Here is a 19,715-nt window from a genome sequence, read left to right on the forward strand (position 1 = left end):
AGGCAAACTATAGACCGCACACTATGCTGTTTATATTCCTACTTTAAATACCAGCTTATAAACCCTCAATTCACGTTTAAAATACTTTGTCACACGTTAAGTCACAAACATATGATGACATATAATATAAAATAAAAACATATTTACAGTCTTGCAGTTAGGTGAACAGGTCAGTATACTCTATGCTAAACTTGTGCACATTCAGGAGCAGTAAGAGTGTGAGTAACCAAATTTGGTCATAAGCTTATTTTTAGAACTGGCTGTAAAATTCAATTAGAGTATGTGCTCTGTACTCTGCTGCTGTATCACACTACATGTGTCCAAGTTGTCCCTCATCTTCCTTTTTTTAAATGTTCAATTTCAAATTTTTCCCCCACATGGAAATTATTTCCCAGTCTGCTGTAGGCACACCTGTGGTATGAGTTGCAAAATCCCCTCCAGGGTGGGGACAGCTTCTAAAGGAGATTATACTGACAGTGTGAGAGGGATCTGCTGACCTGCTTCTGTCTCCTTGTATAGGCTGCTTCAACCAGACACACCTGACAAGCTCTGTGATAGTACTTTCTCTTTGGGTTTGATTTGGATGGCAGAATAACAGACTTTCAAAGACACATGAAACAAATAAATTCAATATTTTATTGCCCTTAGATCAGCAATAAAGTAAGTAAACCAGTCTGTGAGGATGACAGAATCAGGACTTTTCTTGTACAAAGCAAGGTATAACCATCTAAACTAAAAAATATAATTCGTCATTGCAAAATATCTGTCATTCAAAATAGGATACAAATGTCCAAAACAAACAGGATTATCACCAATTCACTTGTTTACATTATATACTTTCAATATTATAAATAAAATAATTCCAAGATGCTTTTAGTAGTCTGCACACCAGGTGCTAAAAAAGGCAAATGCAAAAATGTTGATATGTTGAAAGATAAAAGACCTGACAGAATAATACAACAGAGTCCACAATATGAAACTATTTCCATGAACCGGCATGCTAGCAAAAGAATAGATTGAATTGTACAATAAGCCAAAAAAAAGTGAGTCAAATTATATTGGAAAACTTTTTTAGTGTGCTTCTTTCATGAGCAGTGGGAATTGTAAGGTTTAGACATACACATTTCCACCCAGAAATGTAGAGTGAAACCAAATAAATATTCATATTTGATCCAGATCTTAATTTTGTCATGATGCTGTTTTTAGCTATACCTTGTCTAACGAGGCAAATGGCAATTCTTATAGCAGTTAAAACTGATTCGATTTGATCCTGTTGTATCAAATACTGAATTTTATCACTGAATGTCAAGAAAAATAAAGCTAAAATACAGTGAATGAAACAAATGTGGTTCAAGGCACACTGCTTCATGTCTACATCCACTTTCCAAACTTTCTCATCATCAATCTCTATAGTACTTACTATTCCAGTTACAACATGCTTTTCCCTTCACATTCCCATTTACAAGTAGGCTATATACAGTTTCTTTTCATATCACTTTTCATGTTCCTTTTTAAATCACTTGACTGCGTATATCTTCCAACCAAACACTTCCTAAATTGTACCAACAGGACAGTTCTTTCAGAGCATCTTATTGTACCATTCATTCTTTTGGGCATCTACTTTGGGTTTATTTGACTGAAGTGTGTAGTTGGGTGGTTTTATTCTAAAGGACACTTCTGGGAACAGCCTTTCTGTGTTGTTGTTTGGGTGACTTGGGGGAGTTGTCAGGAGGGGGCCACTGTGGTTTAGTTAGCTGAATATCATCTTCTATTTGAAAGGCTTTCTTCGGGGAATCAGCCTGTGGCGGCCAAACTACAGATATTTTGTTGCAGTGTGGTTTGCATTCATCGCACATTTTTGTCATTGCGTTTTCACTGCTGTGTGTTTTGTCTACGGAACTTAGGCTGCTCATGGAATATCGCCATTCAAGTTTCGCATCTGAGGGGATAGGTCCACCACTTCCTGCGGGAGGTTTCTCCCCAAGTCCATTATCGTAGTTCCCGTTGGACTTGAGGAGTTGTTTGTAATGGTGTAGACAGTAGAAGTGTCCATGGAGAGAGACATAATTTCCGAGGCTACAAGAGAAAAGAACATCCTTTCTTTTAGAATAAAATAGGTGTTTAATTGTGCCCATGGTGACCATTTATTTAAATGATTGCCATATTTACCTTAATTTATTTTTGCAGTGCTCACAGCAGAAACAGGATTTATGGTACTTTTTTTTGTCCACTATCAGAGCATCCATCGGATAAGCTCTCCTCCGACATACTGTGCAGATCTCCGCCTTTGGAACTCGAACCTGCTTGAAAGAGATAAAATGCTAATTATTTGATTATGTTTACGGTCATCACATGGGAAGAGCATTTCCTTTGGGTTGCCTCACAATGCAACAACTATGGCTTTTCTTTCTTTCTTTATGTTATTATGGTAAATATTGTTAGTACAAAGCAGTAAAATAGATGACATTTGTATTTAAAAATGTACCTGATATGGTTAATTCATTTGTTTGATAAAAGCAAATGTAGTGGTCTATCTTTCCTTAAGATTTTATTCTATTCACTCATCTACACACATGCATGCACAGATATCCATGCGTCTCTCAACAGCACTTTGGCATTGTTTGTGAGCACTACAAATAAACTGTCATCCAGTTAAGTGCAAGCTCTCAACCAATTACCAACTATTTTTATTTTACAGAAAAGCCTTCACAATTCATACAATGCAGTTATTTGAAATGCTGCTTTTGTAACACACCACAAACCCATTCAAAGAAATCCCATCCAAACATAGTCAATGCCATTAGTTGCTGTTGCTTCATGCTGTACAGGTATTTACCAGATGAGACAATCTTTGTCTGATGTGACACAACTTGTGATGTTGTCTCCTCAGAAATAGTGTAGCCAAGACTTTTGAAAACGGATTCACTTTCTGTCCACGTTTTGTGGAAATTACTCAGCAACTTGTCAGTAGCATCGTCATCGTAGGTTTCTGTTTGCTTCATTGCTGAAGCTTGTTTTTTTACTGCATCAGCGTAGGAAAAAGGAGCCCGTTGGGTTGACACACTCTCAGAGTGCGCAGTGACAGCTGTCCTTGTTCCAGTGACCTTGTTACCTAACTCATCAACATTTGAGAAATGTTCTGTGATTGATTTGGTTTCAGAGAAGGCTGATGGTTCTGCTGGCACAGTTTCTACCTCAGTTTTCTGAGGAGGGAGGGGGGTGCTCTGCGGTGAGCCTCTCTTTGTCTCTGGAGGACTTTCCCGCTTTGAAGTGTCAGCTGTTGTTTCACTCAGGCTTGACACAGTCTCCTCCCGATCCTTTTTCAACTCTCTCAATGAGGAACTTTCCTCACCCAGTTCAAAAACATTTTTAATATCCTGGATGTCAAAAGTTGGCATTTCCTGTTCCAGGATATCTTCTTTCTCTTTGTCATCATCTGTGCTTTCAGTGTCATTGTGAAGCCACTCTGTGAGTGGGATAAGCTCTTTTCTGATTAAGAAATTCTCTTCTGGTGATTCAAATTTGTTTACAAGACCATACAAGTCTGCCCTGGGAAGCTCATCCTTTTCTTTGTTCTTATTTTCTGCCTCACAGTCTTCCATGTCTGGGCCCAATCGTTCAGGGATAGCAATGGGCTCCTTTCGCACATAGGTCTTGTTAATTTCAGCCTTTTGAGCCTCTTCAAAAAACTCTCTCTTTTCTTTGAAGGATACAGATGATGGCTCTGAAATATCTGAAGAATCAATAAGATCTGGGTCACTTGGCATGTGGCACTCAATGCTATTTTGTATTTCATTTGCATACAAACTCTCTGAAATATTAGCTTGATCTTCTTCTACATATGAAGAATTTACATCAGCCTGCTGTGCCTCCCCAGATAAACTCTTTTTGGGCTTTTCAGTTGCAATCAGTGTCCCTGAAGCCTCCACATGTTGGGACTCGATTTTGATTTGCCGATGGAATGACGCAGGTGATTCCACAATCTCAGATTTCCTCTCTGAGATTTGTTGGGGAAGCAGAGGTGGTGGCGTGACGCCACGTGAGAGCTTGGCTGTCGTGTCTTTCAGTCGAGCCAAATTTTCTGCTCTGTCAAAAGTCGGAGAGGGTGTGATTCTTGTGAGGCGTGATATCGGGGTGTCACACCTGCGTGGCGGAGGTGTGGGAGGTGTGGGTGGCCTATGCAGCAGGGTAGGCGACGGAGTTACTCTCTGGGGTGAGTCGGTTCTTCGTGTGGATTCGATGGTGATGAACGTTGGTGAGGGAGAGCGCATCCTCAGTAACGGCGAGGGAGCCCGAAGGTCAACGGACTTGCTCAGACTCACTTCTTCTTTCCGTCTTTCATGGGAGGTCTTCTTCTTTGTTTGGTTCTCAATTTTGGCAGAACCAATACTGATCTTGGATATTCTTGGCGTTGCCCCACCAGAAACAGATTTTTCAGAAACTGTCTCACACTCATGCTTTTCCATTGTCTCATTGTCTTCTAGATGCATTAGTTTAGCCTCTGCAAGTTTCCTCACACCTGAAAGAATTTCTTCACTTTTTTGAGCATCACTTTCCACCACAGAGCCCTCCAGTTCACACTTACTTTCCGGACTCAAGAGCCAATCTGGAATGGTTTTGAGCACAGATTTTGAATCAGTATTTTCTGAAACTCTTTGTATCTCTGTGATGTGAGAGATTAACACTTGGACCTCTCGCCTCTGAGATTCTTCAGTTCTCTCTGCTGTGGACTTTATCCGTTCATTGTGCTCTGACTCGCCTGTCACTGTAATTGGGACATTCTTACTTTCTCCTGATGGTTCCTCTACGCTCTGCTTAATAACTGTCACTCCTTTCTTCTTTTGAGATCCCTTCACTTGCTTTTGAACTGCCTTTTGTTGCTGGGTATTCTGATCGTCTTTGCTTTCTGTGGTAATGATTTCTCTCTTGACTTGAATCTGCTCTTCTTTTATACTTTTATGAATTTGGGAAACTGCAATTTTTTCCTGAGTTTGGTGGGATTTTTCAGATGTTGCTGTCTTGGTTTCTATAACACATGTCTGTGATTCTGTGGACATTTTTTTACCTTGACCTGGCTGTGCACCCCCTTTAGACTTTTTGGACTTCTTTTTCTTCTTTGCTTGAGCCGGAGTTTCTGGTTGGCTGTCAGTCTTGCTAACAGTAACAGCAGGCGTGGATTCAGCAGCAGGAGAGGAAGTAACTTTCTTAATCCCCTGCTTTAGCTCTGTCTTAACTTCTTTAGGTTCACTGATCACTTTCACCTCAGTAGCTTCCTTCACTTCCACCTTGACATCTTGTGAAATACTCTCACTCTCAATGGGTGATTTTCTCTCTACTTGTCTTTCTTGCTTATTGTTCTTTTTCACCTTTTGGTTTGGTTTGCTTGCTTTACTATTTGTAGAAGTGGCAGCCTTTTCTGTTTGCATGGGCTCTTTAGAAACTTTCTCTTGGTTCTTGTTATCGCGCTGTGGTGATTTAGACTTTACATTTTTGTCTTTTTTCTCAGATTCACTTGATTTGACTTGACTTTTATCTTCAGACTTGTTGGAGCTCTTTGTTTTCTGATTTTTGGAATCCTTCTTTCTATCAGCCATCATATTTTCAGTTTTTGTGACATCGGTGATTGAGGTCTGGACTTTGTCAACCATGACAGACTGAGCAGACTGCTTGGAGGAAACAGAAACTGTTTTCTGTGTCGTCGTATGCATCTGTTGTCTAACAGCTGAGACAGATGAGACAATTTGTTGTTTGGCAGACAATGTAACTGTTGAATCTGTGAGGATTTTCTCATGGCAAGTGCTGACATTGCTCTGGGTTGTATTTGCAACTACAACATGCTTGGATAAATCACAGGATTGGGAATCTGAATGAACACACAATCCAGACTTTTCAACTCTCTCTGTTGTGATTTCTGATGTGTTGTTATTTGACTGCTCTACATCACTGGTGGAGAGCATATCAAGAGAAGCAGTAACTGAGTCATGTATGTAAGTGGGTGTTGGAGTGGTTGGGGGGGTGTTTTCCTCCACCAGCTTCCTGTACTTTCCTTCTGCTTTTATTAATGGAGTGTTAAATTTACTCATTTTCCCTCTGATAGGCGGAGGAGAGGGAGGAGGGGTAAATTTCACAGGAGAGATGCAAACTTTCTTTAGTGGTTGTGACTCAGGCGGAGGAGGGATTTCACATGAAACAGTTTTTGATGTATGTGTTGTTTTCGATTCTTTTCGGTTCATTTCTACCACTTTCTCCGATTTAACCTCCACCTGTTGTGTTTGACTGAATTCCACTTTAGGCTCCAGCTTCTGGACCTGGTGTAAAACAGGAGCTTTCACTTTTTTGACCATCATCTTTTTTGCTTTTGCTGGTGAAGTATGAATTGCCTGTGCTGGCATGCTCTCCAGTTCTTGTTGAGATGGAGGAGGTGGGAGGAAGTCCTGCTCACTGGTGAGTGGTGGTGGTGGAGGAGGAAGGTGATCAATGTCAGAATCAACAGAGGGAGGAGGAGGAGGAAGGTCAGTGTCTGCCACCGGTGGAGGTGGAGGTGGGAGAGGCAGATCAGGCTCCGGTGTTTGTGAGTTTATGATGTAATCACCAGTCTTTACTTTGGTTTTGTCTAGTTTTTTTGTTCCCTTTCCCTTCGACTTTAGATTACGAAACTCTGTCTTTAATGTTTTGATGCCATGGTTTTGGGTAATCGTTCTATGCTCCACCACAGTTGATTGCTGAGCAGACTGCTGCACAGAACTTGACATTGTTCTAACAATATCAGTTTCATTAGAGATGGAGTGATTTTCTTTTGATGTCTCAACTGAATTAGCAGTTTTTATCTTTTGTATGTTCCTCTGTGCATCAGCATTTAGGTTTTTAACTGGAGGGCTCTGCTTGACTCGAACTCTTCTGTATGATCCAAGTCTGACTTTGGGAGCTTCACGCTGTGCTGTTTCCAACAGCGATTTAATAGTGCCTTTAACATCGCCCTTTATCACTTCTTCTTTTCCCAGCTGGGATTGCTCCTGCATCTCATATAACGACTTAATTGACATCTTCACATCACCCTTTACATCACGCTCGAGGCTTGGGCTCCTTTCCATCCTCGGTGAAGGCGGAGCCTCCATTAAGAGCTGGATCGTTCCTTTGACGTCTCCCTGAACATCTATTCCCTGTTGACATGTCCTCCTCTCACTGGAGGCATCGTGCAGACTTTGCATTGCTGTGCGAATATCGCCCCTCACAATTTCTTCCTTTTCAACTTCCTTCACCACTTGCTTTGCCAGCTCCAGAGATTTCAATGTGGCCCTCACATCTCCAGAAACTAAATCCTCGACAGCAGCTTCAACTCTGGATGTCGATGATTTCTCAAGAGATCTCAGAGCCCCTTTGATATTTCCAGGTATGATATCTGGCTTGTCCACCTCTTTGTACCGCTTTTGAGCCCTCTCGAGACACCGCAGGGTTTTCGGTATGTTGCCTTTCACGACCTCCTCTTTCTCTACAACAACTGTCTGATTCGCTGATTCAGACAATGAATTTAAAACAGCTCTTAAATCGCCCTTGACTATCTCTTCCTTTTGGACTCTTTCCAGTGGGAGGGTTGGCTCTGACATGAAAACCTTCACCGTGTTGTGAACATCACCGGGTATAACATCCTCCACAGTACGCTCAATTTGCATTTGTTTACGGCCAAGGATAAGTTTAGTGTTCTTGATGTCGCCTCCAATGATCTTCTCTTTTTCTGCTCTGTCCGGTAGAGTCTCATCAGGTCCTACATGGAGCTCTTTAAGATAGTCGAGAGCCCCAGATTCGATGCATGTGGAGTAAAAGTTGACATTCCCTTTTTCAGCCTCATCTACCTTTATCTTCACTGCCTGATCTGTCTTGTCTGAGCTGGACAGACTTTGAAGAGCACTCTTTATATCCCCTCTTACAATGTCCTCTTTTTCAACATTAACATTCTCTTGTTTATTGAGAAGGGAATATAATGTCATCTGCACATCTCCTTTCTCATCCTCCTGGATGAGTATTCCATGTTTGGCTGAACCACTCTCATGGAAAAGGTTGTTTATAGCTTCCTGAATGTCACCTCGTAATACTTCCTCTCTTTCAATACTGCTGCCTTTCTCTTGGTTGAAAAGTTGATGCACCGTAGAACTGATATTACCCTTCTCTTCTGAATCTATGACTATTTGCTGCTCCTGTCTTTCCTGTCTGTTCAGCAGGTTCATCATAATAGTCTGCAGATCTCCCCTGATGACATCCTCTCGCTGAATTTCCGGTGCCTGCTTATTCATTAGCTGATATTTTGCCATCCTAACATCACCTATTTCATCAGCTTCAATGAGTATTCCCTGTGACTTCACCATTTTCTGACTATAAAGTTCCTCAAGAGTTCCCTTGACACTCTTACCCAGGATTTCAGTCTTCTCCATTTTTGTCTCGTTAAAGTCGTCAAATGGTGTCGTTTCAAAGAGCCACGTTGTTGTTTTTACATCCGCTTTGGAAATCTCCTCTTGTGATGTGATGGTTGTACCTTCATCCTCATTTACCTCTTTAATGTGGTCAAGAGGATTTTTCTCAAAGAGCCAGACTGAATGTTTGACATCTCCCTTTTCAACCTCCTCCTTTTTAACTGTTTCAATCAGATTTTCAGAGCTCATGCTTCTTATTTTGTCAATGGACTGGGTTTCAAATCTCCATTTCGCAGACCTGACGTCACCTTTTTGTATTTCACTCACATTAACCGTTCTAACAGATTCCTGTGACAGTGCGTCAGACTCAAAACGATCTTTGTTCATCCTTACATTGCCTCCCTGAATATCATCCACAGTTTTTATGAAAGCCTTCTTCTCTTCAGCAATCCTGTCGAGAGGTTGTGTCTCAAATTTCCACTTGGCAGACGTGACATCTCCTTTTTGCACATCCTGTTGTGTGACAGATTTAATGATATAAACCTCATCTGTGTCCTTGATGGTGTCAAGGGGCTTGGTTTCAAACTTCCACCGGGTTCCGACAACATCTCCTCGTGTTACTTCCTCGCTTGTGACAGTGGTGACCTCGTGGTAAATGCCCTCTTTGTCCTGAATGGCGTAAAGGGGCTGGTTTTCAAACATCATGGTGTAATTTCTCACATCGCCCTTTTCATCTTTATCACGGACAATTTTTCGCATTTTCATCAGCTCTGTGTCTGTCTCCTGAATTTCATCTAAGGAGTAGGTCTCAAAAATGAAACGTCCCTTATCTACATCTCCTCCTTGTACATCATTCACTGTGCGGCTGTTAATAAATTCCTCTTGGCTATCGTGGATTGTATCTATGGATTGGTTTTCAAAGAGCCATTTGCAGTTCACCACGTTTCCTTTTTGTATGTCCTCAGTCTGAACTCTCTTGAGCTTTTGCATTACCTCCTCAGATGTAGAAGTCATGATATCAGACGTTTGGTTTTCAAAAATGTATTTCATCCCTGACACATCCCCAGACGCAATGTCTATCTCGGTGACACGCTTAAAAGAGCCTGTCTCCTCTCCGGTGAGGTTTTCCAGTTTCTCTGTCTCAAAGAGAAAACAAGCCGTTCTTACATCCTTTCCTCTAATGTCCTCTTGATTGACAGTGCATGTTTTTAAAATGGTCTCTGTCTCATCGTGGATACTATCGAGTGCTTGTGTCTCAAAAAGCCATGTGCAGGTTTTGACGTCTCCCTTATGCATTTCTTCAGGTTCATTTTCACCCTTTAACTCCGCTCTTTCATACAGGATGTCAATTGGTTTTGTCTCAAATAGCCACTTGCAGGTTTTGACATCACCCTTCATGAAATCGAGATTACTTCTTGTCCTCACAACCTCTTCATCTTCAATATTGCTGAAGTACTTAATAGCATCAAGAGGCTGTGTTTCAAACAACCACTTTGCAGTTTTAACATCACCAGACTCTATTTCTTCTTTGGATATGCCCTTGATAATTTGGTATTTATTAATGCTTTCATCAAACTGGTCAATTGGTCTTGTTTCAAACATCCACTTGCATGTTGTTACATCTCCTTTCACAACCTCTTCCCGCCGCACTGTTTTCACCTCATGGAAGTGTCCTGAGCTGTCTTGCATGGCATACAGTGAAGTAGACTCAAACAGGTTTTTATTTGATTTCACAGAACCAGATGTTACACCCTCTATGAGAATCTTTTGAGATTCATCCTTACAGTTTAGATCTGTGCTCTCAAAGATTTGCTTGTAGTTTGAGACATCAACTCTATCAATTTCTTCTAGGTCAATTGTTCGGATGACGTCCTTCCTTTCCTGTTGAATATGCTCCAGTGGTTGGCTTTCAAATCGCCATTTCTGATGTCTAACATCACCCCTCTCCTCATTAAGTGCTTCTGTTTTTTTCAGTTTGCCCACCTCTGCAAGCTCATTCAACTCCTCAGTTGGAAACGTTTCAAAATAATTTCTGGCTGATTTTACATTACCTGCAATAATATCCTCTTTTGTCAGGGGCTGAGTATTTGAATCATCTTTTAAAGTATCCATTGGCTGAGTCTCAAATACCCAGCAGTTCTTACGAACATCTGCCTTGCAGCTTGTGCCATCCTCCTGTGTGAGGTCGTCCTCAACATTTACAGTGCGGGTAACCTTTTTCTTCCCCTCTCTTATGTGCTCTAGAGGTTGACTCTCAAAGCGCCACTTTTGGTGTCTCACATCGCCTTTCATTTCTTCATTTACTTTAGCCTTTTGAAGTTTTCCGACCTCAGGGCCAGTTTTCCTCTCCACTCGAGGGCTGCTTTCAAAAAAGTGCCTCGCAGATCTAACATTGCCCCCGATAATTTCTTCAATAGACTGGGATCTTGAATTGGAGTCATCCTTCAGAGAATCCATTGGTTGGGTTTCAAACACTAAGCAATGCTTGCGCACATCGGCTCCACTAATCTCTTTCTTCTCCATTTTTGAGCTTTCCCACTCATTGAGAGAATTTAATGTCTTTATCTCAAACAACCACCTGCCCCAGTCTCCCTTATTGCTGTCCTCCATGGAAAGACTACACACAAGTTTCAAAGATGTAGATTCTCTGTTTGTCATGTCCAGGGGTTGGGTATCAAAAAGCCAACGTGAAGCAATGGAGTTCTCCAATTCACTTTCAATTTTACGCACAGACTTAATCTCCAGCATTTGGCTCGATTGTCCCATAATGATACATTTAAACTGAGTGTCAAAAGTGCTCGTAACAGTTTTCACCTCTCCATTAATTTCTTCTAATACTGACCTCAGACTCAAGAGGTGGCTCTCATCAATGGTCTCAGTGTGGCCAAGGCTTTCCATGTACTTATTGTCAATCATGTAAATAGTAGCATTTCCATCCTCCTCTGTAAAGACAATCTCTTTTGTTAAATCCTCCTCCTTATGCATTTTATTTAGGGTGCCCATTGTTTGGGTTTCAAATAACCACGCTGCAGCGCGGACATCTCCTTTATCAAATTTGTTGAATTTGTTTTTATATTCTGTCGAGTTGATATTGTGTAAACTCAGCTCATCCATTGGCTTGGTCTCAAACATCCAAGCTGTACGTCTCACATCTTTTCCAAGAATCATTTCCTGTTCAGTTATTTTGTTGTTGTCATCATCCTCATCAGGAGTCTCATCTTTAATGGTGTCCAGTGGCTTATTTTCAAACTTCCATCGCATCGCCTGCACCTCCCCAGGAAGAATCTCTTCCCAATCCATGTATTCTTCATCATTGATATCATCAGGACTATCACCATCATTCTCATACATGTACTCTTGGTTCTCTAACTGGTTGTTCTCAGTTTCATTGTAATCACTGTAGTATTCCTTCTCTATATTCTTACGAACCTCAGGATGAATGTGCTTGCAAAGACGTTTCAGCTCATGCATACTCCTCTGATTGAAGTAAGCCTCTTTGCTGAATAAGTATTTGGAGGGGTTTGCCGGTTCCGGAGGCCCAGGTGAGTAATGGCATGCTGAAATATTTTCACTGTCTGATGGCATTTCTAGTAAATTTAGAGGCGGGGGTGGAAAATAGTCGGAATCCTCAGGTGGTGGGGGCGGAAAGTCCTCATAATCCATCACTTCAGCTGATATCTCTTCTGCTGCCTCAGTGGCGGATGCTCCATAAACCTCTCTAGTCATGGTGTTGCTTTGTGTCACATTTGAGGACCACTTAGATCGATTGATATCACGTCCAATCTTTTTAAGGAACAAAAATGATATTTACGGGTGAATAACTATAAATCCATCACATTACCCCATAACAGAGTTATATGTGCATTATATTTCACCTTGTTGTAACACTTGCAGATAAAGTGTAAAAATTACATCATAAAAAATGAATAATCTAACACAGCAGAACACCTGTGAATCCAAGGTTAATGGCATTGTATGAATAGAACCATTGGAACCTACGATTATTTTTGACTGACTTTTTTTATTAAAACAGCTAACAAAGAAGGTGCTCGTGGAATGTTTGCTGTTTAACCACACTTGCTGTTACCACCAGTAACCACAGGTGTTGCCAAATCAACCCAGACTTAAATCTTATTATCTTATAGTATATTTATTATCTTAAAATTAACTTACCCTAAATTTTATATGCTTTCCCTTCATATTTGCAATACTTTTGCCTAACTCAAGTGAAATGGAAATGCGTACCTTAATTGGTTTCTGTGGAGCAGCCTCTTCTATTGTTTTTTCAAAGCGATCCCTCAGTTCTTTTGCTGTGTACCTGGGAAACTCCTCTTCTGAAAGTCAGCACAGTAAAAAATAGAAAGGCAGGCCTTTGTTAGGCAGTGACAGTGTATATGGCAGAGAAAAATAAATATCCAACAACTTCCTACCTGTTTCATTTTGATGGTTTTCATAAGTAGATGCCAAGGTATTATCGCTGTACATCACCTACATTTTTAAATGAGAAATGGAAAAAAGATACCGATGATTAAAAAACTGAAACACAGAAATTCAACCAATCATTTACCTATGAATTCTACACATGTTTCAATTCAAAAGAATGTTTCTATCTTAGCCTAAAATGTTAGAGACTACCAAACACACACCAATTACACAAATGTGATTGCTTGCGATCAGTTACAGTTTTTACCCAACAAGGCAATCAAAGTATTTAGCTCATTAGCAAAGCCTTCTCAGGCTGCACAGGGACAGGGACAGAAAAAAGTTTACTACCATTGTTTCTTGGTTGAAATTTAGCTGCTGACTGCCTGGGACAACCTGCCTGCTGCTGCTTGACACTGTCACTTCAGAGTTGGACATTTCCTGTGAGGATGAGGACAGCAGTTGTCAAACAGTGGAAAACGTGTGCATACCACACAAACACACAGATGACTCTCTCAGTCTGGCTTCACCACATTGCCCCTCTTGCCACAGATTTGAGTTTACTCCACTCCAATTTACTCCACCAGCCAAAGCTTAATAGTACACAACTGAACACCATGCAGAGAAGATGCTAGACCAGATTGCTCACTGCAGTTTGAAATGACTAATCACAGATGGAGACCAAATGACACAGAATGTGTCAAGCTGTTCACTCACACTGTACCATAGCAAAATAAGAAATAAGATTCCTATCTAATGTGTTGTAAAGTTTCTATCAACCGGATGGAGCTAAAATATAAAAAGCACCCTGAAGGGAAAGTTGTTAGAAATGTCAAGTAATGTCTGTCTCCTAAACCCACACACTTTGCTACACACTTTAGTATTAGTGCAATAAGATGTAATAAGAGCCTCAGTGTTAATATTCAGCCTACATTTACATATTTTACTTGCAAAGCTCTCAATGCAGTCACGCAACTCTAAAGCTAAATGTAAACATGCCCAGGTAAGAAGAAATGTTACCGTCATTCGACCACATCATCTCTTTCATGCTCTCAGCCTCATGAATGAATATACTGTGTTCTACATGTGTACCTGCACACTTCTGTGATGAAAATGGAACTGGGTTACATTGTGTGATGTTGCAGTTTCCTGGGTCTCAAATTGTTTCCTCACACTGGCAAGTCCCCCAGGCAGGGAGCAGACCTCCGACTCCTCCATGACCTAATGAAGCAGGAAATATCATTAGCTACCTCCACTTCAACATGACCTGAAATCAAACGTGGTGGAGCTAATGGCATGTGTATCTGGCTCTCTCACATATTCAAACTCATATAATATGCTGTTCAAGTAATAGTTCCAAATTTACATAAGGAATTGTGAGAGTTTTTTCAAAGTAAAGCAACAATATTTTCTGCAACCTTTTTCTATATTCTGCCCTATGAGGGGATTCTCATGTTTCCCTCTATTTATATTTTCCCCAGCTGCAAAACTGTCATCACCTCCAATAATACTGCATGACAACACCAACAATAATGGTGACCAGCTACTGTGAAACCATGGATGCCCTGTAGCAGCTAAATAATACACTATACAGCATACAACAGGAAAGCAAGCAAACCATTATAATTGCCCAAAGAAAGTTTGCTTCTAATTGCACAAATGCTCTTTTTAATGCAGGCAGCTCTGGCAGGTACTGTAGCTACATGTTGTAATAGAAACAATACATGTCCATGCACAAACTAAAGTACCCCGCCGGGGATGGTGTTATCTGCTTGCTTGGAGACAGCTGGCTGGTACACGGCCTCACAGTCGGTCAGTGGGATGACCTCTGAGTCCACAGAGTGAATCCGGTTCCTCTGGTTTATATATCTCTTTCAGGAAGTCCTGTCCTGGTTCAACCTGCGCTGCCAGCAGCTATGGCACAAATACCCAATAAACTGTTCAATAACATGCTTCTCTTGTGTGTGATTAGGTATAATTCAGTTACTTAGAGGTAGCACACCATACTTAGTGATTTAACATGTTCAATGACTCCCAAAATGAAAAATTCCATACATCACCGTTATGTTTACTGCAGCACTGTGAATGTGACCGTAAAACGTGACCGCAGTGGCACTTTTAATCATGTGACCATTCTATTTAACGTAACAGTCGAAGTTTTAAACACATAGTTAACATTGTTAAACGGAACTAGTTAAGTTGAGGTAACAAAAAGACTTAAGGCTAGACCTTTTTTACTTACTTTTTTTTTTTACTCAGTAATGGATGTGATTTAAAATGTAGCAGAGTACGTAAGTAAAATTATAGATTTAAAAAGTAAAAGTACACAAAAAAACTAATCAATAACAGTAACGTGAGTAATTGTAATTTGTAAGTTTCCCTATCTGCGTAAAACTACTAAAATAAGGACTTAATTGCAGCATGGACTAAGGTCCGTAAAAGTTGATTAATTTAAAAAAGTTGACTTTTGGTTTCACACGGGGCACAAAGGGATAAAAACCATGGTCTGTTGAATGAAATTCCCTTTTGTTTTTTGGCGCTCTTATACTTGTCAGCTCACTTCCTCACTTGCTCCCGTAATAATTACCATGATCACGAGAGGTCGCCGCCTAACAGCAAACAAAAATATGGGTCATTACAAGCTGCTTGCACAATCGACCTATATGGTCGTTTTCTGTGTGAGGACAGTCTGCAGATCCCTGTTTGTGCGGTTGTTTTTTTTTAAAGCAGTACAGAGGAGGGACCTTTTTCTTTTTGACAATATAAGCCTGGTTTAGTATATTCCAGTATATTGCACATGGTTCATATTCTACATAGATTCTAATAATAATAAAGTAATGCACACAAGCACCAGTCTGTCATAAAAAATATTTACTATTTTGAATAAAATTAGTGATATTTGTTCAGCTTTTAGATATATATTGACAACCGAATTCATTCTCCAGTAGTGCTTTAAAGGTGCTACCATAGTGCACGTGGTGCTCTTGTAAATGATGCCTTGTGAGTCATTTGAAATTCTCTACAGGGATGTTATTTAAACCAATTACACACCTGTCTCCTGACATTCAGTTACTCACAAGATGTGCAGGATGAATAATCATAAACAACCTTCAAACTGTCCAGAGTGACTGCTATTTAATCATGATGTGAGGTGAGTTTGATCCATGCCTCCTCTGAGTGAAAGTGAAAGCATTTAGAGCCAATCCCAACTGAACTGATGGTTTTGTCCAAAATAATCCTTCTCTAACAGTGTTCCCCAGGGGATTCAATAGCCCCTTGAAATGGTCACTTAGATCACATTGAGTTTTTAAGAAAGACATGACTTGCATAAAATCAGTGTTACCATACTCATATTCACTCATACTACTCAGTAACTCATATCAAAGTCAATAAAGACACTGCTTGTAGACTATGCTTCAAATCAGCATAGAAATGTATTAAGGGGTTTAGGTCAGTGATTCCCAACCCGTGAGCCCGTGATGTGATGCCGTGGCAGAAGGAAAAACAAGCATACAACAAAATATATAGTTTTCATACAGACTTTTGTATACATTATATATTCTAGTGTATTATCATATTGTTTAACATGTGCAAATATTTTTTTTTTACCTCAACCTCAAACCAGATAAAGACTTGCGCCCCCATTGTGATCTTTGCCGCCCCCCTGGGGGTGCCCGGACCCCAGGTTGGGAACCCCTGGTTTAGGGGATTATTTGGGAAGTGGTATTAGCAGCCATGAAGATTTTTCATTTTCATTTTAGGCAGTATTATGTGTTATGTCTAAAATTGCATCAACAAACAGTCCAGAAACAAAGGAACATTATTGTTAACTTGCAGGGTATTAAAATCTGCCTAAAGACAGTCAGTGTGATTGTTGACTTTTCCAACTCCATAACTCCAACTCCATATCGGGCCAATTGCTGACAAAACATTTTTGTCTATGTTATCAAATTCAAAGTATTCACACCTCAGTTCACTTGTGGATATAAATGTGCTGATGCAAATAAGAGGATGAAATATGAATACAGACTGTTTTGCTGTTTGATAAAAGTACAGCGTCAAAATAAGACTATCCATTACTCTGAAGGCTAACAGCATACATAAATCGTTATCGCAGCTCTGCTCTGTGTTGAATTAGCACTACACGAAGCCATGTGTATATCCAACTCATTGTAATATCAAGAATAATGTCAGCAGAAGCTGCCAGACTGGCGACATGAGATTATATTTCACATCTTTAATATCATTTTTGACAGCAAAAGACAGATTTAATCACTGCATATCATTTCTCAAAGTACTGAAATCTAAATAAAGAACAGACCCAATGAAATACCAAATCAGATCAAAACACCCCAATTTTTGGAGTTAGCAGAGAGCTGAACGTGAAGATATTTAAAAGTAAGCTGAATAGTGGGCTTGTGAATATGAAAATGGTAAACCCATTAATGCTACTCTCTAAATTTCATGGCAAACACACATTTTAGAATATCTATTGGAGCACTGGACTGTTGTTAGCTGCTTTCCATTGACATATTTGTTTTGCTATGCTTGATTTGTAGCTCACCAGTCCCCATAGTATGATGTATTTTAGTCTTGGAGGAATGGTAGTTATGTTTGTGTGAACCAATCAGCCAATTAAGATAGATAACACAGCTCTAAAATGAGAGAATTCTAGTTACTTACAGTACATATTTTAGTTCAAATCTTCACTTTGGCAGTGAAACTTTATGAGTGGAAAATTCTGCACTGCAGCATAAAGTTAAATATTGAGGGCATGGACTCACAGAATTTATTGTGGTAGGAACTCAAATTTGTAGCCAACAAAAATCTGTCAACAGTCTGAGGCTATCTCATGACACGTTGAGAGCTCAAATAACAAGAAAGTGAAGTAATCTAGGCGCCATGTACTTGCAAAAATAAATCAAGCCTATTTTAAACGTAACCATGAAGGGTCGTGTTTCTCAGTGAAATATAGAGGAAAGCTTGTAGGTCAAGGCTTTCTTTTTCCAAAAGATTTTCTATAGAGCCTGCATTGATGACCTTGTGTTTGTGTAATTCTGTATTTGAAATTCTCTGCAGTATTCTTCATTTCGTGGCTTGCCTGGGGACCATGAAGTAGAGCATGGCAGATAGAAGTGCTGGCCTTGGTACAAACAGCTCAGAACTCCATCTATTTAGGAATAAGTTAGAATAAATCTAATCCCTCCTATAAGGTAAAAATCCAGAGTTAATTTAGTGTTACGGACATAAGATTTATATTTTGCCTCTGTATTCTGTATTTTGAGTGGAAGTGTACTCAACACGAGGACAATGGGAATTCATTTTAGAGTATCAATATTACAGTGCCAGTCTTTCATGTTTTTCTCTGCAGAAATTAAGGAGATTTTACAATGCATTACATTTTGTGGATGCAAAATTATTAACATAAAAACATCATTTAAAAAGCCAAAATCAATTATTATATATATACATATATATATATATATATATATATATATATATTTTTTTTTTTTTTACAAAATTCCACTCAACTCAAACACAGCTCTCAGAGTGTTCATCACCTACCAGGTAAGGAGGATAATGAAATACAAAAAAAAGAGCTCAGCACATAAAAATCCCACTCGAAGGCCACTGCACCCCCGGCCTGCAGGGTCGTTCCAAGCCAAAGCAAATCCCAGTCAGTGTCGGAGACCAGCTCCAGTACTATGTGTTCACCTCTGTCCAAACGAGTAGACAGTGACAGCTGATTTTATTTTAGACCCCCCGCCCACTTGCAAAAGAAGGGCCTGGGGTGTGTTTTTTTTTAGAGAGCTAGGCCTCCGTGCCTCCAATGTCAAGTCCCTAAAAAATCCATATGGAAATACTTCCTGTGACTCCTCTGAAGACGCTTGTGTACTAATAAATCAGGTCACCCTGGTTTCATCATCACAGCTTTCATCAGAGTGCATTGCATACTCCAGCAGCTGTTACCGCCCATCATTATATACCAAATTATGCACATACAAATCCACAACAAATACTCTCAGAATGGCTCATTTTCAATGCTTCTGCTAATCCCTAAACAGTGTAAAGTGGACGTTGGGCAGGTGCAGATTCAAGTGACACTAAATGGTGGTGAAATGTTTTGGCCGTGTGTCGTGCTTTGCTGTTGGTCTGAAATAGGGTCAGTGATGTAATGCTTGTTGAGGAGAGGAGGGTTAAGGGAGGCATAAAAAACGAGACACCTCTGAGTGTGAAAGAGCTAGCCAGCTCATCTTGTTTGGCCCAGCTGGAGACGGTGGCGCCAGCCTGACTCTGGTAGTTTCACTGTTTGAAGACTAGACATGTCTGCCAGGCATCTGAACAACCACATTCATCCTCAGCATGTGTAACTCATACCTGCATTTCCATAGACCACCTGCTTTAAAGAGACACTCTGGGATTCCTGCTCCCACCAAACCTCACCGAAATGCAAATGATCCTGTTCACCTGTTCTCCTTATCATTTAAATTTTAGATTTCTATAATCCTGGCATAACTGTGCTAGGATGAGAGTAATGTTATCTTAATAAAAGTCAAGGGCAAGAACGGATTATATATACATATATGTAATCTGAACATTTGTGTCAGTGTTTTGAGGTCTCATGTTCTTTTCATGATGAACCTGCTTTATTCAGCTTTAAGCCAGTCCTCTGTGATCCATAACAGAGATAAGTCATGCAGTGAGGGTGAAAGGAAAAGAAAGATATTTAATTCTCTCTCTCTCTCTCTCTTTCACAGACAGACACACACACGCGCAATTGCACACACACACACACACACACACACACACACACACACACACAAAACACAAGATCTTTTGCCACTTCTTTGGCTGTAGAGGAGTCCAACTCCATTCGGAATTCCTACA

At 40.2% G+C, this 19,715-nt stretch overlaps 1 protein-coding gene across 2 annotated transcripts; it reads right to left on the reverse strand.

The window, feature by feature from the left end:
• Window positions 1-615: 615 nt before the first annotated feature.
• xirp2b (xin actin binding repeat containing 2b) lies at window positions 616-18,531 on the reverse strand. 2 transcript variants are annotated; one of them, XM_028590798.1, is made up of 9 exons: window positions 18,393-18,531; window positions 14,576-14,741; window positions 13,920-14,048; window positions 13,179-13,268; window positions 12,836-12,893; window positions 12,651-12,739; window positions 2,837-12,188; window positions 2,170-2,300; window positions 616-2,076 (listed from the first exon to the last, which is right to left on the reverse strand). In XM_028590798.1, the coding sequence occupies exons 3-8, from the start codon at window positions 14,043-14,045 to the stop codon at window positions 2,209-2,211; spliced, it is 9,807 nt and encodes a 3,268-aa protein (XP_028446599.1). In that variant the 5' UTR covers window positions 14,046-14,048; window positions 14,576-14,741; window positions 18,393-18,531; the 3' UTR covers window positions 616-2,076; window positions 2,170-2,208. The 2 variants fall into 2 exon arrangements, with proteins under 2 accessions (XP_028446599.1, XP_028446598.1); XM_028590797.1 differs by having other exon boundaries at window positions 2,170-2,303.
• Window positions 18,532-19,715: the final 1,184 nt, after the last annotated feature.

This window comes from Perca flavescens, chromosome 11 (assembly GCF_004354835.1).
Source record: "Perca flavescens isolate YP-PL-M2 chromosome 11, PFLA_1.0, whole genome shotgun sequence".
Lineage (NCBI taxonomy): Eukaryota > Metazoa > Chordata > Actinopteri > Perciformes > Percidae > Perca > Perca flavescens.